This window comes from Ammospiza caudacuta, chromosome 2 (assembly GCF_027887145.1).
Source record: "Ammospiza caudacuta isolate bAmmCau1 chromosome 2, bAmmCau1.pri, whole genome shotgun sequence".
Classification (NCBI taxonomy): domain Eukaryota; kingdom Metazoa; phylum Chordata; class Aves; order Passeriformes; family Passerellidae; genus Ammospiza; species Ammospiza caudacuta.
Window position 1 is genome coordinate 88,136,601 of NC_080594.1, and position 22,854 is coordinate 88,159,454.

At 40.4% G+C, this 22,854-nt stretch overlaps 1 protein-coding gene across 1 annotated transcript in view; it reads left to right on the plus strand.

Annotated features, from left to right (window-relative positions):
* Positions 1 to 16,384: 16,384 nt before the first annotated feature.
* The window catches only part of OCA2 (OCA2 melanosomal transmembrane protein), a 160,518-nt gene continuing 154,048 nt past the window's right edge, over positions 16,385 to 22,854 (plus strand). The window contains exon 1 of the mRNA XM_058799902.1: positions 16,385 to 16,665. Within this exon, the coding sequence (XP_058655885.1) occupies positions 16,400 to 16,665 (266 nt within the window). The 5' untranslated portion in view covers positions 16,385 to 16,399. The remainder of the gene's footprint in view (positions 16,666 to 22,854) is intronic.

The window sequence follows — 22,854 nt, forward strand, 5'->3', positions numbered from 1 at the left end:
TACAGTTTAGATATTCAGCACCAGTCCTTCACCCTATAGATTCATTCCTATTGTGCCACACCAATTACTAACACAGATGTGGCCACAGATGGCTCAGGGAGTACTTTTGTCTTCTTTTATTACTATTTGGAACAATAAATGCAGTGCAAGGTGATATATGAGATATTGTAATGTGCTTCTTTTCCTAACTCCTCATGGTGTTTTCCCAGCCCAGAACAAATGGTGTACTTCTCTCTTTACTAGGTCGATTGTCTAATATCTCGTTGGCCACGTTGAAAGCAGTTTTTTGCTTCCCTTTTACACTCTCTCTGTGTGATGCACCCAAATGCAGTTGCTGTTTCAACTCCTAATCAAAACCCAAAGCCTCTGAAACCCTGAAACCAGGCAAACTTTGCTTTGCAGTGGCACTGGTTGCTTTAGTTAGAGGCTAGAGAGTCTCACAATAATCTAAATTGCAGCTGGTCATCAAAAAAACTAGGAAAACTTTGCATACAATCACACCTAGCTTGGTCTGGTGTTGAGCAAGGAGTTGGTGTATCAGAAGACACTCATACACTCCTTTTTCTTTTTTCAAGGAAATTCTCAGCAGGTAGGTACTAATTTGTGCATCACTTGGTCACTTCTCTCCAGGCAGCGTGTGACATATTTGGTGTTGTGTACCCACATGCTAGCACCCATATGTGCCAAATATATGAAGGTTGTAACTTCAGAGTGTATATCTTTATAAAGGCTGTGTGGTCATTGATGCCATGAGAATGCACTTTTCTGCTAGCATTTTCTGTGCATCAGATTTCATACTTGGTCCTTTTCTTGTCTTGGACATAGAGGCTGTTCAGGTGCTAGAAGCTGTGTATGTAGTAAGGTAAGTGGTAAGGAAATGATCCTGAGTTATGTGTCTGATAAGATCCTGATGAAACTCCTGCATTTACAGAAGATTGTACCACTGAGGATGTCAGCAGTCACTCTTTTTACTCCATTCCCTCTCTCATAGCACCTCTTTGCATCTCTTTCTTACCTTACTGTTTATAGCATAAGTAAGCATAAGACTCAACTCTGTCATGACACCCATGCTTCAGCTTAACTAACTTAAATGGTCCAAATTAAATAATAGTAAACAAATTCTTTTGCATACATGTAGAAAACACAATGAAGCTTAGTGGTTTTAGTGTAAAACCATTTTCCCTTGTCCTATCTCTATCTTGTGTAAAAAGTCCCTCTCCATCTATTTTATAAACTCCCTTTAAGTAGTAGAAGGTACTATAAGGTCTCTCCAAAGCCTTCTCTTCTCCAAGCTTAACCACCTCAACTATTCCAGACTGTCTTGAGAGGAGAGCTGCTCCAGTTCCTCTGATCATTTTTCTGGCTCTCCTCTGGACTTGCTCCAACAGATCCACATCTGTCTTGTACTAGGGACCCCAGAGCTGATGCAGCACTGCAGGTGGGGTCTCACCAGAGCAGAGTAGAGGGGCAGAATCCCCTCCCTTGACCTGCTGGCCAGCTGATTTCAATGCAGCCCAGGACATAATTGGCCTTCTGGGCTGTGAGTGCAGATTGCTGGGTCATGCCCAGCTTTTTGTCCACCAGAACCTACAAGTCCTTCTCCACAGGCTTGCTCTCAATGACAACTTCTCCCAGTCTATCCTCATATCTGGGACTGCTCTGATCTAGGTGCTGCACCTTACACTTGGATTTGTTCAGCTTCATGAGGTTCTTATGGTCCACTTCTCAGGCTTTGCCCATGTTCCTCTGGATGACATCCCTTCCATTTGTTTTGTCACCTGTGCTGCTCAATTTTGTGCCATCTGCAGACTTGCTGAGGGAATACTTGATTTCATTGCCATTGAAAGGAACATTAAAGTGCAAAAGATGTGAAAGTCACATGAGAAAGTAGATTGCCATGAGCTTTTTACCCATACTCTGAGTGTTAAAAGGAAGAAAAGTCACTCTACTTTCATTTCCCAGAATCTCTTATTATGCCATGCAGAGAATTAGAACCACACATGAGTCAGTGACATCCTTTGCGCAAGGCTGTTGGGCAGTCCCTGCATGAGCTGCAGTAAAGCATCTGTGCATGTGTGGGTGCTGGGTGGGACCCACCTGGGCATGCCTTAGCATCCCACCAAGCGCAGAAAGCTCCTCCTGGGCACACAAGAGTCCCTTTTAGCAGCTTCCCAAGAGAAACAGAGCCTGAGGCCTCTCAGTTTTGAAACAAGATTTGGACTGACAAGAGGAGCACATAATCAAGTCTCTCTCTGGCATGACCTATTGGGAGGCATTTCTGCTGGTTCATCAGCTCGGGGCTGGGAGAGGAGGCTGCAGGCATCATCATCATCATCATCATCATCATCATCATCATCATCATCATCATCATCATCATCATCATCTTCCTCCTCTACAGAGAGGGTGAATAAGCCAATCCACTGGGACTGGAATCATGAGGGTCAAAGACCCAGAGACAGCCTGCTGGGCACAGGGGCTCAAAGGGAAAAAGCAGAGTCATTCTTCTTCTCCTTTGGAGGGTTCATTTTTAGAGATTTTTACTTTTACTGCTGGAAAATCCAATTAAAATACAATGTCTGGCTAAATGTGGTATCCTCATCACAAAAGAATAATAGGCTCTCTGCATTTTGTGTGTCTCTCAGCTAATGAGTTCTCCCTTTTTATAGAGAAATTCTGAAGACAGATTTTTATTATCTTTTAAAATTATTATTAAGAAAGGAAAAAAAAGATAATCTTAATACAGTACCTCTCAGACATTCAGCCCATGTCGAGGGCTGGCAAGGCATGTAGAGAGTGATTACAGCTTCCTATTTTATTGCTGAGTGGCTCTATAAATAATAGTATTCAATGAAAATTGCTGGCAGAAGTATTGCTTTTAAAACATGTAAATGTACAAACCCCTCCCCAATAGCTAGATGCTTTTTTTTCACCTAGGCCTCCTAAGGCTTTATAGGTCCAAAAGGAACCGATTATCTTAAGGATTTTTGAAACAACTTTTCTCCGCTGTGATAACGATTTTTGTTTTCCCTCATCACTATCAGAGATCTGCAAAGCTAAGGTCTAAAAAACCAAATTTCAGTTGATACTGAGGCTGATTTACTTCCTGAGCTGGAAAATTAACCTCAAATGAATTTGAGATCATGGACCAAAAGCAAATCTGTACAGCTGGACTTTCATAGCATTTGGGGCTGGAGGGGGAATCTTGACTCCATCTCTCACCTTCTTATCACACATTTGCACATTTTGGACAGTTTTCCAAGTGTTGGACTGAGAGTCATGCCTTGCCTAAGCAGATGTCCCACTGATAGCTGCAGTCCAGAAGACATTTCCAGGCTGCTGTCCTCAGCAGTTTGTTTCAGTACATAATCAGTGTGATGACTTAAAAAAAACTTAATAAAAATCAGGCTGTATCTCCTGTTTGAATTTAATTGCTGTCAGCTTCCAGCCTTCACTTTGTGTCATGCCTTTTCCATTAAGTGCAAAAGTCTTTTAGAACCAGATATTTTGTCTCTGTGAAGGTGGCCCAGTAACTGTGCCATTTCTACATCCTTTTGTTTTTTTCTTTTGAAAAGTGGAAGCAGATGGAATACCAACAATCTCTTTTGTGGTATGGCACTTCTCAAGCTCTTGAATTATTTTCATGGAGGTTGGTTTGTTTTGGTTATTTTTCCCCTATACTGCCTCCCTCCTTCCAAATTCTATTCCAAAAGGGGACCCCGGAACTTTACGCAGAACTTGGAGAGTAACAAATTCTTACATGGAGAGAAAAAACCAATCTCAGTTCCTACCCACTTACACCTTCAGGATTGTATTCATCCTTTTGCTACATGGTGCAGGATATTGTAGCCTTGCTTTGTCCGTTCAATGTCGGGCCATTTTGCAGGGCCATAGCTCTTTGAGATACAGCTTCATTAAACTTTTTTTTTCCTGTAAATAGATTTCAATCCTTATTCCTGGACTTATTATTTGCATGAGTCTCTTTGCAGAGATGTTTTCTCTAAATGGGCCCAGCAGACTGCCTTAAAAACAATTTCCAGCCATAAAAATTCAAATTAAATTTCTGTCCCTAAAGTAAAGGTATCTCAATAATTTTTAGGCATGTAACCATAAACCAAATGAGTCTGTGTCTTTAAAGAGAAACTTCTCATACCAGTTGCAGCAGTTGTTACTGTTTTTTCTTAAATTTTGAAAGGAACAAAGTTATGTTTTCTTTTATAAATGGGTTCCATATATTTATCAGTCATTCACACATTGCAGACAGCTTTTCCCCTCTTCATGATTATTGATTTTGTTTAGCATATTATACTGTGTTGTAGAAATTAACCCAGAGCTCCAACTTCTTGGCTTTAATGAAACAGATGAGAAATTAATTAATTTTTTTGGTAATCAGATTATTCTGTATTTACCTGCAGACTGCTTTAAAGTACCCCCCATCCTCCCCAAAGAAAAAGGTTTGTCATTTTGGATGCAACACATTTCATGAGCACTTTCAAAGAATTTTGGACTGTACTAAACAATACATTAGTTGAGTTACAATTCTGAGCATCAAGGAGACTCGATTTACTTTCAAATAACTGATATTTTGTTTTAAAAGACAGACTACTTGGCTGTCAGAAGAAGTGAATTATTTAGAATTCTTTGTTGCTCTGCTAACTCAGAACTATTTCTGCTATGTGGAATTTTTTGTGAACTTTCATAAATCCAAAGCAGTCTATTTTATCTAACAATTATCCACACTCTAGTAATGGTTGTGTATGAAGCAAAAAGAGACAAATATCTGCAGTTTAATGTGAAACTCATACATAGCTTTGAATAATACATAATATCTTCAGATCTCCTAAAGAGTGATATGTGTTTAAATCAAAGACTTTGGGATGCACAAAATTATCTAGTCATTGTCTTCCACTTTCTTATTGCTGCTAGGCTAAGATTTCTAGATTGTATCAGATAAAGAAAAATCTGTATTCTGTAAACTTTAGAGAGGTCATTTTATCTTTTTGAAGATAAATTGCCCTTATTCCCACCAACTTCAGCATTCATTTACACCATCTTGACTGTGAAAATAGGATTTAGAGTAAGTGCAAATATATCTAGCTCTAGCTTCATGGTTGGGTGTAAAGCCATTAGTGTGAGTGTCAGGTCCTACAGTTTTATCTCATTTCCTCTTATTTATACCTGTATTCTATAGTGGGAAGAGGGTGTCATTTCCAGAATATAAGGATAGGGACCAAGAGCAGAGTGATACCAATTGTGACACAGCAAGATGATAGTTTCTTGCAGCCCTCTGTTGAGCTCTACGACCTGCAAGTTATATTTTTCAGGGGCTATATTCCATTAGGTATTTTTAAAGGCGTAGTGCGATGATGGAGGGCTAGACCTAGACATAAAACAAACTCATCCAAACTTTCCAAAAGCCCAGAGCTGTCTGTGCCTGTAGGTCTGCCCAGACACGAGATGTTCACAGCGCTCATCCATGCTCAGGACAACTCGCTGTCAGCTGGCGGGCTGCCCTGCACCACAGCCAGAGCCACTGTGAGATGTTTTCACTTCCATACAAACTGTTAGAGGCTAGAAAGCTTTGATAAGCATAAATAAAGAAAGGGAAAGGTGGGTGAACATCTCCTTCCTCATTCTGTTTAGCCATCGCTTACTCTGTTGGTTGACAGTAAGGTTTTGGTTTGTGTAAGGCTGTCATGTCACGTTGGACTTAGCGCCTGAAAGCCAAAAATACTCGAGGGGCTGGAGGATCATGTGGCTGTTCTTTCAGCCAAGTTTCCCTCAGATCTTTAAGCAGCTGCTTCAGAAATGCATTCTTGCTGCAGACCTTCTGGAGACTTGGAATGACTCTCAGAAGGGCTCGCTAATGACGCTCCTGTGCAGTGAACTTTCTGCCCAGGAACGCACTGTCTCCCGTGAGCGCCAGCCAACACAATCACTCGCTGGGGGCGGCTTGCTTAAGATAATCTGAACAGAGAGACCACCCTCATTCCCCATTTCAGGAAAATACACTCAGGTGTACTCTCACATAAGCTGAGCATTTTGATGAGCAGAGGCTGTTCCTGTTCCTACAGTAATGTATTTCCTCAAAGTATCAAAATATTTTATAGCTTTCCTGAATGAAATCTGATGGAAAAATGTTATTTGGCAGACAAGGTACACCTTAGCCCTGAGACGAGCTCAAATGTATAGTAAAGCAGGGAAGGGAGAATTCCATCCTGTCTCCAGCAGCTGCTAGGCTGTGGCTTCACCCCCTCCTCTTAAATGCTTAAATCAATCCCCAGTTGCTGAACATTTAAATTGCTTGAACACTTCAGAGATTTTATTGCTCTTCCTATTTACTGAAGTATGAAAGTTCTGCTTCTGTGCTAAATTTGAAGCATCTTCTTCTTAGGGACACCTAAATAAAATAACTCACAATTCACCTAAATAAAACAATCACATTCCAATCAACATGAGAAGAGTGCTGCCCATGGGTGAGGGAGGAGGAGAACATTTTGTGGTTGGCAGGGAGCAGCCATAGAAAGTGGAAATATATCAGTCTGAACATACTGATGCTCCCAGAATGCTCCCTCATACTGAGGATTGGGGCTGCTCTGGCATCCCCTTCTCACATTTCCTCTGCTCATGCTGCCACCTTGCCAACATGAAGGATGCAGTTTCTCTGTGTAATTTTGACATTCTGGCTTTGAGATTCCAAAATGAAGGCTTCCCCTTTGAGTTTTGAACTTGAGCAATTTATTTTTGTAACCAACCTTCGTTCACAATCTAAGCATTTCAAGCCTCTGTTTTACGTTTTTGAAAGGCTCAATCCAAAGCTGAATGAAGTCAGTGGAAGGACTCTCCCCAAACTCAGTGTGTTTTGGATAAAGCCCTAAGGCAAGGCTCACATTCCATACATTTTAGCTTGGATTTGGATTTTCATAAGCTTTAACACTCCAGAAAGCTGCCAGTTTCAGAAATCTACATCCCATAGTATGTTTCCAGCTTCTTGGTTTTGTAAGAATGCTTAAAGTTGAGAGAGGAGTTAATGAATTTTTCAGGACTATAACATGAACCAGTGACCTCCACACCACACCAGTTTTCATTGAAGATGCTGTGTTTCCTTCTCTTGTGTGAACATTTGTGTCTAAGAAATATGAATGCACATAAAAGCAGGTTCATTTACAGTGAGGGAGGTAAAAAGCTCTGCTCAGCAGAAGGGTGCAAACAGAGTGCTCAAATCCAAAAAAGAAAGATGTAAATGCATCTGTTTTTATTTTCACCCTTGCTTTCTCAATGTAGGTTTGGTTTGTTTTTGATTTATACCAGAACAGATTATTAGAATACCACTGAAATTTCTAATCCAAACAGACTTATTATTTCAGTTGGGTCTGACCCCTTCCTGGCTAAAATCAAAGCAAAATTTGATAGGAACAGAACCATATCCCTTTGGCTGTCTGCAAAGAAGTACTACTGATGCCTGAAATCAGTACAGCTACATCCATTTACAAAGTCACTGTCTGGCTCCCAGAATGCTTTTTTTTTTTTTTGCCATGACTGTCTCAGAAGAATATTCTTTTTGTATTCATTGCAAAAATAAATGTAGAACAGGAAATATTTTTGTCCTGTGGTGATAATTAATTTCTGAATATAACCATGAAACTGTTTAGTACAGGAAGGAAACAAATTTTTAAATGGATAAAGCAATATTTACAAAAAGTAAACAAAACCTGCAACATTTTTTGAGCATTGAATATGGAAATGAATCTATGTAAAATACTTATCTCCCTTAATGTCCACTCTTTGGTTTAATTATCTTGGATGTATTATGGTCAATATCAACAAATAATGTTATTCTTACCTGCAGTGGAGTAAAAATTCCAGCCATATTATCAGGCTATGGAAATTTTACAATAATTTTTAAAAGTATAATTATATAATCCAAAGTAGTATGCGGCTTTGTTTGCCACTTGAAATAGTTGCTGCACCAGTGGGTATTTCATAAACCAAAGTCCTGATAATACTAGGGCAAAGAGGACAGCTGAAAACTTCAAGTCTATCCCACTGCTACCTCCATTTGCACCTGGCTCCTCCAGGAAAACGTCTTGTTCTGCTTTGCTGCATGTTTGCGATAAGGAGACACCAGCAATATTGTGAACTCTACTCTTCTGCAGCTGTTGGCAGCATCTTTTTTTCCATCATACAGCTGCCAAGGCATATGGAGGCTCTAATTCCTTAGTGCAAAGAGACTCCTTTTCATCACCTTTTATATGAAGTAAATTTAGGCTAAAAGCGTACAGGAGAAATGTGACATGAACCCTTATTGTGTATCAGTATTCTAGCTGCTGCAGCAATTTCAAGCACCTGCAGTTTATCAAATTAAACATAAAAACAATTGACATTGTGGGAATAACAATCATCTAGGCATGCCATTTGGGAGGTAATAACACATTTTTTCCTTGCACTTTGTTTTTAGGACCTTAGTGTTCAACTTGAATGTCTAAAGAAAAATTTGTTGTGGACATGTAATATTTATTAGAAAAATATTCAGTAGAAAAATAAAGCTAAGAAAGTCCTCCACCACTCACCCTGTAAAGATATTTCTTTTCCACCTGTCATCCTGCTTTTTTATTTTGGAAATGAAGCAGAAAGTAACCAGTTTATTTTAACAATTTCAAAATATAGTGCCAGCTAATCAACCTCTTCCTACTGTCTTGCTCATAACTAAAAAAAGGATGCTATGAATACTTTCATATGCACCAAATAACAGCATAGAACACTACTAAATACTTAGTCTGACATGCCTAAAATAAAATAACTTCATCAATCTGTATTAATCAATAGAGACCTGTTGGAAGACATTGAAAATTTCAAAGTACTAAAAGATTTCAAAGACTGAAGACCCTCACAGAGGTTTCAGGGTTTGGCATTTCTTGCCTGTTTCTACCTTCAGCCCTTGACAGTAACCCACAGAAGCTCTTCAAAGTGAGTTAAGAATGTGAGATCTCATTGTCTTCCCATGACCATGTAAGGAAAGTTTATGAAGGGCAAAAGAGAAGGCTCTCAAAAGTCCTCTAGCAGAGTTTGAGTACTGAAGTCTAACTAATGAGTGTGACTCATTTCACATTCTTGTGCAGAAGTGCCATGAAAGGCCCTGGACTCCTTAGCAGGCTATTTATCTTTATTGAGATGTGGTATATTAATCTCATTTTTAAAAGAATACAGAAACATTAACTTTATGGCATAAAAAGCATAGCTTAAGGAGAAAAAAAAAATCATCTCTAGGTTTACACTTGGGTTATGACAGGAAGTAGAGTGAGTCTACTTTCCTTTTATAACTGCCTGGTTTCTCAGCATCTTTTAATCAGAGTAACCTGCACATGCTGTAGAGACAGGCTGAGATAGATGGGATTGCTCCACCTGGAGAAGAGAAGGCTCTGAGGAGATTTAATAGCAATTTCCAGTACCCAAAGGAGCTACAAGGGAGTTGGAGAGGGACTTTGTACTAGGACATGTAGAGATAGAACAAGGGGGAATGTCTTCAAACTGAGAGTAGGTTTAGATTAGATATGAGGAAGAAATTCTTTATTATGAGGGTGGTGAGTGACTGGAACAGGTTGCCAAAAGAAGCTGTGAGTGCCCCATCCCTGGCAATGTTCAAGGCCAGGTTGGATGAGGCTCTGAGCAACCTGGTGTAGTGGAAGGTGCCCCTTACCAGAGAGGGGGTTGGAACTAGATGTTCTTAAAGTCCCTTCCAACCCAAACAGATCAGTGATGCCATGAAATTCTTAAGGTCTGCCTGGCTTGGCTGCAGTAGCTGGTGTGTGAGCCACTGCTGTCAGTTCCCTGTAGGATACAGGAACCTGCTTCCCACTGCACCTGCACACGAAGGGATGCTGTGCCAGAGCATTCCCGTGCCCGCAGCAGCAGCTCCCGCTGGCTGATTACAGGTGTTTTACCCAGGTACCAGCAGGTGGGTGCTGCAGGCTTTAAAAATTGGACTCTGTAAGGAGTTTTTTTTTTTGTTTGTGTGTTTTTTTTTTTTTTTTTTTTTTTTTTTTTTTTTTTTTAAACCGGGGAAAACCGGTTTGTGGCCTGTGGTCAGGCAGCCAGCAGGCGGCAGCCTGTGCACGCGTATGGCTTGCCGAAGTTTTAGCCACAATGTTATGCGGATTTTTCCTGGTTTTTTGTTTGTTTGTTTGTTTGTTGGGTTTTTTGATGTGGGTTTTTTTGTGGATTCTTTTTTTTTTGTGTGTTTGTATGTTTGTTTCTTCTTCTTGCAAATTGTCTCCCCTCTTAGCTGTTAGTCATGTCTGTACAAATAAGCCCTTGAACTCCGTCCATGCACTCTGTCAAAGCCATCAGCTTCCCTCACCTCCCCTCTGCTGCAGACCCACTTATTCTAACCCCCATCCCGATTTACAAACTCCCTTCTCTTCTCAGGGCTCTCTAGCCTGGCTACCACCTCACTGCAGGGAGGAACCTCCATCCTGTAAGGCCTCCACTCCCAGGCCTCCCTGAATTCTGTGGGAGTCTGGGCAGTGCCAGTCCCCAGAAGGCAATGCCATGTCTCCAGGCTCAGCAGCTGCTGGATTACAGCAGCATCAGGAGACTGGGGACTTCAGCCTTTGCAGAGGCCAAGTTTGGCCCTGAGCACAGCAAGATCACTACTGTGTCCTATTTCAGTCAGCATCCCCCAGCAGAGCTGTGGTGCTGGATCCCCATCAGCCCTGAGAGCAGCCAAGGCACTGATGAAGCCAAGGCCGCTTGTGTGCAGCAGGGGCTGCTGCCTTAACACAGCAGTAAGGTCTGAGCAGCAGGGTCTCATCAGTTAGGCCTGCTTTTGCTGAGCTGGGACACCCCTACGAGCCTTGTGCCAGCACAGGCTGCCTCCCAGCTACAGGAAGGCACTAAAGTGCAGCAAAGACCATCTTGCCCTGAGATCTAGGGTCTTCTGCTGAAGTCCTCAAGTCCTCCTTTTTCACATTCCTGGACACGAGAATGTCTGTCCCAGATCAACAGCATGGAATGTGAGGTCACAGGGATGACTATGCTGCTCCACATCCAGTAGGTCTCAGCATCTAGTACATGGATTAGGAAAATGAACTGCTCTCAGGCAAACACCCTCCTTTTGACTAAGGAAATGCAGCAACTTGCTGAAAGCTGTTAAGTTCTGCCAGTTTGCAAGTGTGGTATTTGAAACACTTTAAAACCCAATGAGAGAGAGAATATAAGGTAACAGGGTTTAAGCATTGGGTGTGCCTGCGAGCCACCACCTGGGAACAGCTCTCTTGGGGGAAGTTTGAAACCATTTCTTATTGGGCAGACTGAGGGAGACAAGGCCTCTTACAAGCCATCACCTTGCTTCCACCTGCTAAATAGCCCTCCATGCAGCCCTGGGCCAAGAAATCATGGGGAACAAAAGTGGGGAGTCTTAGACAGGAATCTTAGACAGGGATGTAATGGAGTCTTATTTGTATGTTTGGTGCATTATGAGAAAGGTTTACCCCACTGCTTTTCTGGCACTTGAGGATGGCAAAAAAAGACAACCCCAAAACCATGGACAGGTCAGTGGTGATGATCTGCTGTGGGCTGTCCTGCAGCCCCACTCTGTACATCCATGCTCTGTCATCTTCCCAGTCATGCAAGAGGTCTGCTCTGTGTCACAGACATCTTTTGTGAAAAATCCTTTCTTGGGATTTTTCTCCCTTCTGAGAAGCTGTAGCCTCAGCAACAAGATATAAACAATGGTTATCTGCTGCTGTGGAATGCAACAGGTGCACCTGTGATTGGCCCATCTTGGATGTTTACAATTAATGGCCAATCAAGGACTGAACTCTCTTGGACAGAGTCGGAGAGAGCTCCTTTGTTATCATTCTTTTCTATTCTTAGCTTAGCTAGCCTTCTGAGAACTTTTCCTACCTTTTCTTTTTAGTATAGTTATAATGTAATATATATATAATAAAATAATAAATCAAGCCTTCTGATCATGGAATCAACGTTCTCGCCTCTCTCTTCACCTGCAAACCCTTGTGACCACAGTCACAGCTCTGCACAGCTTTTTTCTCTGCAGTCTCTAACATCATCCTGTGAGATAATGGAGATCATTTATGTAGGATAGGCAGGGGTTTGTGGAGAATAGCAGCACTGGAACTGTGAAGTCCTAGATGTCAGAGGGATTTCTTACACTCTGTGTATCCAAACCAGCCTTCCTGCCTTCCTACAGCTAGAGACACTTCCAATTTATAAGAGAAAACACACCAATTAAATACCAAGAGTTCTTGTTTGCACGTGGCAACATTAGATACTGCAGTACTTTACTCGAAATAAATAGGTATAAATTAATGATTTGGCAATGGCATTGCGGGAGTGTGTGTGTGATTTTAGATTGTGATTCTAGGGGTAGGTTTTCAGCTGAGTTTTCATCTCCCTGTGCCCAGGATGGCAGGACCAGGGTTATGTGTACCAATGGCCATGTGAGGATAAGCCTGTGGTGGGAGGAATTCTGAGCTGCAGTGCTGAAGCCTTGCTCTGTTTCTGTGGGCCACAGGCTGAGAGCAGCAACTCTCCTCCATGCTGCTGTGAGCACTTGCAGGTGTCTTTGCCACAGGAGGGACAACATCAGCTCTGACTTGTGGGGAAGCTGTTGGGAAATGCATGTCTGTAGGAGAATGTATGTATAGTACATACGCATCTATCCTCAGCTAGTAAATTTTTAGAATTTCAGTTTCTGCCTGAAAATGGGAAGGTGACAGTGCAGAGGAATTTCTTTTTTCCAGTCTTGGGGTAAAAAGGCTTTGATAAATAATAGCATGAGCAAGACAGGAAACATTATTTCTGGGCGTTACCTTGAGCAGATGTGATATTTCATAGCCTCTAAGATTAAATTCTCGACCCTAAGATAAAATTCTTAATTTTTAAATGCAAAAAGTCTCTTAAATAAAATAACAACCTGTTGATCTTATTTGCACCTAAAAAATTACTTCTCCACTAGTACTTTTAGAGTGGATGTTCAGCTGCTCGGATGAAAGAGATGAAAAAGGGTGACAAATGTGGTTTAAATACTGTATTAGCTCTTTTATTTATTCAATTTATTTAGTATCACTGTATTAGCCAAACACAGGATGGGTGGTTGCTGGACCAGTTTCTAGTTGTGGCTAAAAACTCTTGCTGGCGCATAGCTCCAAAAGTTACCCAAAATAGGCTTTTCTTGGCTAAAATCTCTCCTTACCTTCACAAGATAGCATCTCATCTATGTCTCATTGCTGCTTGAGGCATTGCAAGGTAAGAGAAAAGAAGAAGATATTGAAGTGTAACTAGAGGGAGATGTGATCGTTTGAGAATTTCTTGGATGCACTGATGTCTTAGAAGCTTAGATACCATGGAGATAGTTGCCTTAGCAATGTTTTAGCCACATAGGCATTCACAATCATGCCTGCTCTTGTGGCAAAATGATGCTGTGTTACTTTTTTTTTTTTTGCAAAGCTTCTGTGAATGTACAATAAAGCAGTTTATGAGTTTTTAACTAGACATCAGATTTTCTCTCAAGCTTCTCGTCCTTGACATTCTTTTATTTTTTCATTGATGTTAATTCTGAAAATAAATGTCTTTCAAGCTAAGGCTTTTGTACATACAAGAGCCTGTCTGGTTTGGTCTCTGTTCACGTCAAGTTAAAAAAGTCCCACTTGGAGGGTCAAAAAGGGTCAATTTCAGAGGTTGTGTTCAGAGTTTTGTCTTTTAAAAAACTAGTATAGCCTGAGTTGCTGTATATTTAGCATTTCCACAGCATGACATAATTTTAAAATCTGTGTATTTTCACCGTAGGAACTCAGACAAGCCAAATGTTATGAAAAATGGAATAAATAGGCAATAAATGGAATAAATGTCTCTTTTATGATTTGCAGAGTATCTTAATAAAATCAGTATATACATATATAAAGTGAGATTGAAGACAAAAGCATTTATCTCCTCTTGTTGGAATTGGAAGTATTTGCATTTCAAAGTTATTTTTTGGAAGGAAGAGAGTTTGGAATTTTAGGACAGACAAACCTACTGCCTGGTAGGGCAGCAGGCTGCCAGAGATGACAATAAAATATTGGTGGAGCAGTGATGCCTCTCTGCAGTGTGTTTGCCCTCCCAACACCTCCCAGCTTTAGATTCCATGCGAGTGGCAAACCTGGCTTTCCAGCACTTTCACTCAGGATTTTGTCTTTGATCACAAGAGCTCTGTGATTTTCAAACCATGGAGAAGCACTGGACCAGCTCACTCGCAGTATGTTTGGTTTTACCTCAACCAGGTTTGTGCTCCTTGCACCTGGGGTCCCTTGATAGAAATATCTAGAGGAGAGGTATAAGCCATTGAAAACTGAAGTGTCTTTAGTGTTTTTTGGTGTATGCTAGCCATATCTAAATATGGGAGCCCTGTGAAAGCAGTAGATGCTACCTTCTTTCTTTCAGTTGTACACCACACTCTCCCTACCCTTCATTTCATTTTCTCCCTTCCAAGAAAATCAATAAAACACATTTAAGAAAAAACTTATTTATGTTGATCTTTTTCAGGCTGTAAACTATAGACTCATAGAGCAACTCATGTTGGAAGGGACCTCAAAAGACCATCTGGTCTAACCTTTTGTGGGAGCCTCAATAAGATCATGTAGCCTGTTCAGTTGTGCCTTCAAAATCTGCAGTGATGAGACCTCTACCCCTGGGGATGTTGTTGCTGTTATTCTTCCTGCAAAAAATTTCTTTCTTTTTATTGAGATGAAACCTGTCCTCATGCAACTCATGTCCAATGCCTCTTTTCTTATTTGTGCATCTGCTTGTGAAGAGAGAGCCTGTCTTCTTTGTATTCGCCTTTTGACTACTGAAACTACAGCGAGGTCCTCCTTGAGCTTTCTCTTCCTGAGGGAGGAAAATACTTAAATCCTATAGTCTTTTCTCATAGGGCAGGTTCTCTAGCTCTTTGATCATCTTTGTGGCCCTCCTTTGGACTTGTCTAGTCTGTGCATAGCTTTTGAATTGTGGGGACCAGGACTGGACACAGTACTCCAGCTACTGTGCAATGATGGGAAGAGTCCAGTATGTCAATCTGCTTGGACAATAAGGACAGGTGAAAAATATTAGGAGATGAGAACTAAGGGCATTGAAGATAGAAAGAAATAGAAATACAGAACTGAGGAAGGTTTTGCCACCTGGGAAATTTCTGATTTAGATTTAGTTATCAAGCCTGCCTTTACCTGGGGTCAAGACCTGGGTTTGTGGTGGCTTGTATGTGCAGTCTTTTTCGTTTCAGTCACTTCCACTCCCGTCTAATCTGTAAGGTCATGAGAACTCAAACCTGCATGAAATCATAATTAGCTGTTTGTCATTTCAGTTTCAATGATTTCTCCCACTGGGACTGAAGCAGAGCCTATTACTGTGCTATTTTTGCCCCACAGCCCTGCAGGAGTAGCTAAGTGTCCTGTGCTGAGATCTCTGCAGGGAGGAGCAGGTATGTGCTCTGACAAGGCTATGTTCCCCACCTGAAGGATGTTGGAGGCTGACAGGCCTGTTTCCCAAGCTTTTGCTGTCCTCTGCAGTTGCTTTGGCACTTTATGCTGAAATATTCCCATTATTAAACTCCACAGCATGTGTTTGAGACAGGCTGATCTTTAATTCAGTCGTCATGTCTGAGTTGTGCACTTTGTGGGATTCTGAAGTGGTTTTTATAACTTTTCAGATTGAATTTTAATGATGAGAACATAAAAGCTTTTCGACTGTTATGCACTATTTTTTGTTATAATCACCATTAATAATCATATCATAAAACCTCATTTTCATCAAGGTTTGATTCACATTTCATAAAAGCCTCTGGCAACTGCTGGAATGGCACACTCTATTCATAAAACTCACGTACCTGCTCTGCTTCATGAGGGTCCACCATCTGCAGCAGGATAAGGCTTTCCAAGGGAGCACAAGGCCTGGTGGAGAGTGATGGCTTCCATGAGGCTGCTGTCACCACAGCTGCTGGAGAGAAGCTGTGTGGTGGTGGTGAAGCAGTGCTCTTGTAAGCTGGGAAGATGTTCTGCAGCAGCGACTCTTGTGCCACTAATACAGAGATGTTTTTGCCTTACTTTATGGGATAAGTCAGTGCAAGTCACTGGGAGATTTGTGGGAGAAAATAATGGTAGACATGAGCGAAGTAGATGACCCATCTATTTATCTAATTCAGTGCTTATAGTGGCTAATTTTGAAGTTGCAAAGACGTTTGAAACATTGTTCCTGGTGTAAATAAATGAACAAGAGAAATTCTCAAAAATGCACTCAAAGAAATCTGATTGGTGTTTTTAACGTGCTTGTACTGCAGTAAACATTGAGCCCATTCAATTTAATCCAAGTATATTTGTTTTCACTTTTTTAGGAGAACGCCCCCCAGGGACAGATGTACTTGGATAACAAAGATTACAGTACAGTTTCTAAACAAGAGATGGAGCTGAATCAGACATCGTCACATCAAACCATTTTATCTGCAAAGGTGGCAGCCAAGCCAGTCACCAGAAGTTGCAATGAGCTGCAGTTATTTAAGGAGTATCATGGCATGGTAGCAAGCCTTGGAGAGTCACAGACCCTGTGTGAAAAGTCAGCAATAAGGGAGGATGGCTGTATTGCACTTGGGAAGGATTTCACTCCTGTGCCCATGCAGGGAAGGTAAGAATGAAAACAAACAGAATGTTTTTTTTTGCAAATCAAAATTAATTTTTATATCCTTGCAGGACAGATACATATGTTCATTAAGTCAATATTTCTCCCACTGACACAAAAAGGCAAAACCTTAATGGAACATCAGGGCAGTTGTAATTGCCATAGAGGGGTCATGGATCACCAGATTTCTAAATTAATCTCAGTGTTAATTGCCACCACACTCCAATTTTGCTGTGTTTCAAGATCAGACAATTGGTTTTTCTTCTCTACTTTGTGTCAGAAAACACACAGAGATTAAATAGTTTTCACATCCCCCTATACCTCTGTAGGGGGATAGAATATAAGAAAATATAGAAAGTAATCTTACCCCCTAAAGAGTTGCAGCTGGATTAATTATTAGAGATTGGGAACAGGCCTGACTTTAACAGGCCACAGCTGTAGCCAATAAGAAGAGTGTTATAAAAGGGTAGAGTGGTTGGTTGAGGGGAATTGGAGTCAGTTGGCTGCTGCCAGATGAAGAAAGAGGCAGTGTTTGGAGGAGTTGCCTACGAGAAACATCAAGGAGGTATGAAACTTGCACTAAGGAGACAACAATATGAAGCCTTTGCAATATAATGACAACATGCCTTTTTCAGAAAACTGCATCATAAAGACACAGAGAGAATCCCTACAGCTGAGGCTGCAAATACTAAAATGGCACAATATAGCACCACTCTGACAGCTGACATACCACACATCAAATGGACAGAGTGTGTGCTTCTCATGCACCCTCTCCCACACCAGGAAAGGTCCAGGTTGCTGGGCAGGGGTGTTAATCTTTCCTGTTGAGATGGGTACAGTATCAGCAATTCTATTTGTGAACACTCAGAAATAATTTATAGACCCCAAAATATTTCAGGTGGATTTTGAAAGCTTTGAACCAGCAGCAACCACAGTTAGTGAAAGGCATCCAGGGTGGACTGTCAACTTTTTTTGGTAGTTTTGAGCATCTTTAGAGTGAAACCTAAAGTGTGAGAGAAGTGCTGTACCTAATCCAAATTCCAGATTGGGTACAGAGCACAGGCCTCAAAGTGCTGCCTGGCAGTGTCTGCATTGAGCAAGGCTTAAGCTGCAGTTGTGAAGTAGAGTGCCTGCACAATATCTGGAACCTGATGCTGGAGGCCTTTGTTGTGTGGCTACAAATCAGGAAAATCCTGTAATGTGGGAGATGCAATCCTGGGGCTCCCCATAATTGTGGCTGTGCTAGTGACATCTCTGAGCAGGGCTGAGACCTGTCCCATGCCCTTGCAGCTCAGTTAGAAGGAAATGTGCTTATCTTGGGAAGAAAGAAAGTTTGGGACATTTTGGTAAGTTCCCTGACCTGAGCAAAGGACAGCCAGGCTAGCTGGGTGAGTTTTGTTGTGCCTTTTACTTAGACACATCATAAGTATGGCATAGAGATCTACAGCCAACCCAGTCAATTTTTAATATGTTTCTGTCAGAGTGAGAATTGGAAGTCATTATAGCTATGCTTTCCAAATATTAAAAAAGTAATCAAATTATCACCTTGATCAAAAAGTCCCATAAATCCTTTAGATTTTTCTTTGAGTATTTGAGGATTTTTTTGTGTTGATTAAGAATTTTTACTGGCAGAAACAAATCTTTTAAAAGTTCTTCAGTTCAGTATGTGAAGGCATGAGTTAATGTCCTATTCTGAAAGAGCATGGTAAGTACAATATATATGGGAGGAAGGCAAGGCAAGAGAAGGTAAGGACTGAGTGCATCTGAAGACAGGGTGTTTCTTTTGTGAATTCACACCTATATCTTGCTAAAGCTGTGTTTGCCAGTGCTATTTACTGTCCTGTTTACTATCCTGGCACTTGAACGAAATCCAGATTTGTCTTCCTATGGACCAGCTTTCACCATTCTGGCTTAACTTCTTCCTATTATTTTTCAGTGAGTGATATGAATTCATGTTGTAGTGATACACAACTTCTATGAACTTCTGAACCAGTCTGGCAGTCATCTCTGGTCTCAGATGCCAGACATGACAAATACTAGGTCATGGAGGAGCTCTCCTTCCTGTGAGCACAGGGGGTAACTCCAAGTCTTTTGCTAACACAGCGTTGAGTAAACTTGAGTTACTGTGTGTGATTTAGGAAGAGAGGTACAATTAAATAGACAAACCCATACCCATGTTCCCTTTCAGACAAGTGTATATCTAATCTTCAATAGCAGTATTTTAGGGCTCAGAAAAGGATCTTTCAAAATTTTTTCTTGTTGATCTTTGCCTATTGCTTTTCCACTATTGATTTTTTTGGCATGAAGATTAAACTTCCTTAGCATGTGTTTTAACCAATATACATCAGGTACAGTTCAAATACTGATGTGACCTGTATCACCACTCTATGTGTGCAATTACCCTTAAATCATTGGGACTACCCAACAGAATGCAGGTAAAAACCTGGATAATCTTTTGCAAAGTCACAAGTTTTTTGATTAGTTTCGTTAGAATTAGTTTTCAATGTAAATTGTTCTTTTGCTTGCAAATAAAACTACTGATAATTAAAAAAGAGAGGACACCAAATATTTCTTTTCCCCATAAAGTGATTCACTAAATTGGCACATCTGTATGGTTTGTTTTAATGTATCTACTTAACTTAAATTGCTGAATTATCTTTCAGGATAAGATTCCCAGGTTCTCTAAGTTTTTCAAATGTATACTGAGACAAGACTTTCCAAAGAATCTATTTAATGGAACAGGGGATTTATCTTGCTCTCTAAAGTTAACTTTAAGAAAGTATTCTTGTTTAAGCAGGGCCATTTACCCTCGGTAAGAGATGTCCACTCTATTTTGGACCGAGCATTTCTGTTTGACTGCAGCACAGCGCTGCAGGTATTTTGTGATTAGTGTACCTATTGGGCTGCCTGCCTGTCAGCATGCCTTCTTATTTACTTTCCATTTTGAAGAGCAGTACCTTCTAATTCCAGGTTTTACTGCATTGCCTTAGGTTCCTTTGACTATGTGTGAGGAGATCTGGGCCATCCACCATGGTGACTCCAATGATCCTGTATTTCCAGAGTGTCCTTCCCCTAGAAATAAGCCTGTCTGCCTTCTTGTGAACAACACAGTTTCTTCAGTCCTGCTTGCTGTGGCCAGTGTAGGCATGCCTCTCTGAAGTGGACCAAGAATGAGCTCCAGTGACATTCTATTCAGTTGGAATGCAGCTGGCCTAGGTGTATGTTTGCACTGAACTGTGGTGTACTTTGAACTATCAGAAATGCAGCTTTTAAGGTACCAAAATATGGTGATGAAGTCTGCATTTTGATTTTTAATTTCTCTCAGATTCCTCAGACTTTAAACAATGGCTTTACCAGGATCCTTTTCATTACAGTTACATGAAAGTGAGTTTTACAGTCAATGGACCTTGGTCCAAACCACCTTCATGAGCTTCTTACCTTGCATGAAGATTCCACGCTGCTTTGTGGCAGCAAGGGCAACACTCTTAGGTCAGCACTGACGTCTCTAAAGACACAGGCTGCTCCCTTCCACCATGTCTCTGTACATACAGAATGTGGCCCCCAAAAAGGCTCTTTGGTCTCATCATTATCAGTGCTATTTGCATGGGAAGAACTTAACAGCATAGTTTCATAAGAACCAAATCTGAAATCCTCCTTTGTGATTCTCAGGAAGAGGGTGAAGTCAGCTATTTTTGTCTTAGGAGTTCATGAGCATTAAAGGTAATCTGTAGAAATGAAGTGAATAGTAATTCTTAATTCCACGTAAGTAATTACTTTGCATTACTCCACTGAAGTTATATTTGGATGAATTTGGCCCTGGAGTTTTATGATCATTTAATATGATAGTCCTTAGAAGACTCTATTCTTTGAGAGTCATTAAGAAAATCCATCTAAAGGATAACGAAAAAACAACCAAAAAAGCAAAACCCTCAAAATTTTAAAAATCTGCTTGAAAATGTGTTTCAGCAAGCAAAACTATTTCTTTCAGCATTTCTCCTGTCCCTCAGTTTCACTTATGTAATAAAAAGTAAAAACAATCAACCAAATCCACCTCTTCCTGAATCTCCTAGGATCAGTAGGGGGATCGGTTTGCAGTGAGAAGGTCAGTGAATTAAACGTGTCTATTGAATCCTTGGTTTGTATCAAACAGCAGGAAGATTGTAATTTTATTTGCTGTTAGCAGGAGAAACTGGAAGAGGAGAAGGTACTGTATAGTGAAAAGTCTATATGAGAGTGAATTTATGCCTTTAACCATAAGGGATTATAAATCTCAATTTTGATTTTTAATTATGTTGATATATTGCTATTTTTAAAAGACATTTATGAGGTTTAGAATTTAGATGTCAAGAAGACATGCTTGCTGTCTAAATAAGTAAAATTTATGTGACAATTTAAAAGCTTCTTTAATTTATGTGACAATTTAAAAGACAGGGGAAAAGACTAAGGGAAAAAAATCCTCTTCAAAACAATAAAACTACTTTTTTTTTGTGCATCCTAAGGCTGATTTTGATCTTTGGCCACTAGAACAAAATGGGATCATCTATTCAACAGTCAAACAGAGAAAGCATCATTTTCACATCATAATTGCCTGTTTGTGTAACAACCATTCTGATTTTAGTGTCAATCACACAAACATTAGAGAAGAGTCCAGGACAGATAAATGACTTCATAACAAACTGCCACCTTCATCATTCTCAAGTTATCTTGCTTGCTGTCTGAAAGATGGCACTTCTGCCTTCCTTCTCATTTCTTATCCATAGTAAATGTTTCTGCATTTTGATTCCCCATGTGGATCTTTAAATGCCATGACACTGCAGTAAACAAATAATATGGAAAGAGTTGTAGAGTCCAACTCTGCCAATTGATTTAGTTTGGTTCACCCTCTCAGACATTTATTGCTTACATGGAGGTGTGTGGCTGCAACACAGCTTATCATGAGCAAACTGTGTAGGGGCATGGAACTGCTGAGACTCTCTCAGCTTAGATTAAAGCTTCCTGCTGTTGCCTCTACAATATTATAAAATACTATTCAAAGCCTGAAAAGCTCAAAAGAAGCAATAAGCAGCTCTAGCAAAACTTTAGGTTAAATGGTAGGGAGTAAAACAGAAAGACCATATTATGCACAATAGGCAAATAAATAAGTTATTGTGGGATTCTGCTGCCCTCTTCTAATTCGCTGTTCTGCATTTCCTGGGAAAAAGGTACCTTGCCATGGTAACAGAAACAAGACTGAAATGTAGTTATATGATGTAACTTAGAGTGTTTGACTTCATTTGATCAAAAGAGGTGTGTTCAGCTAAAGACTGATTTTGACATACTTTCTGCTATTAATGAAGCCTACAGAAAGAGCCTTCATTCATTATAAGTTTCTCTGTGTTCTAAGTTAATTTTTTTGTTGCTTTGTATTATTCATCATTTCAGTGCTAATTGCTTATAATTATTCACATTATCTCAGATTGGTCATATACTACAATTTCTATTCTGCCATTGACAGACTAAAATCACAATGCTCCCATGTAGCCACTCAAATGCTTTTTGCTCTGACAGAACATTTTGTAAACAAGAACCCACCATTATTAATTTTTGTTTCTGAGTGCTCTGTTGAAAGAATTGGGGGATACTAATTAACTGCTTCACACTTTCCCAATTGTCAGGCTATACACTGAGCTTAGCACTCAGTGAAGAATTTGAAGTGTACTAACTTTTAAAAATCAAGTGTTTCATTTGAGTGCCTGTGACATTCCACAAAGCTGTTGAATTTTGAAAGCAGCTGCCCTTTTACTAATAGTTAATAATATGGTAATATGGGGTTTGTCTCTGTGAGACCTCTTAGGCCAGTTGTGGAAAGATGTCAGTCATATACAAGACGGGACTGCACAGCACTTCCCTTACATACACTTCCCTGTTTAAACAGGAGAAGGCTTTTATTGTCAGAATTTTTTTTTTTTACATTGAAGAGTAAAGCCAACAAGTCAAACTTTGAAAAGAAATGTGGTGTGAAGGGCCAGTCACTGTTGAGCAGGGGGGTATGCCTGGGGCTTAAATAGCTGACATGAGGAGTAGCTGGCCATCTGTGATGAAGCAAATAAACTCAGACACTCAACACCTCTCCATGAAGCTTTTAATTGGAAAATGGATCTGTGTGCTTTGCTCCTGGCTGATGTGCAAGTGTTCAGCCTCTGACATACTGACTGA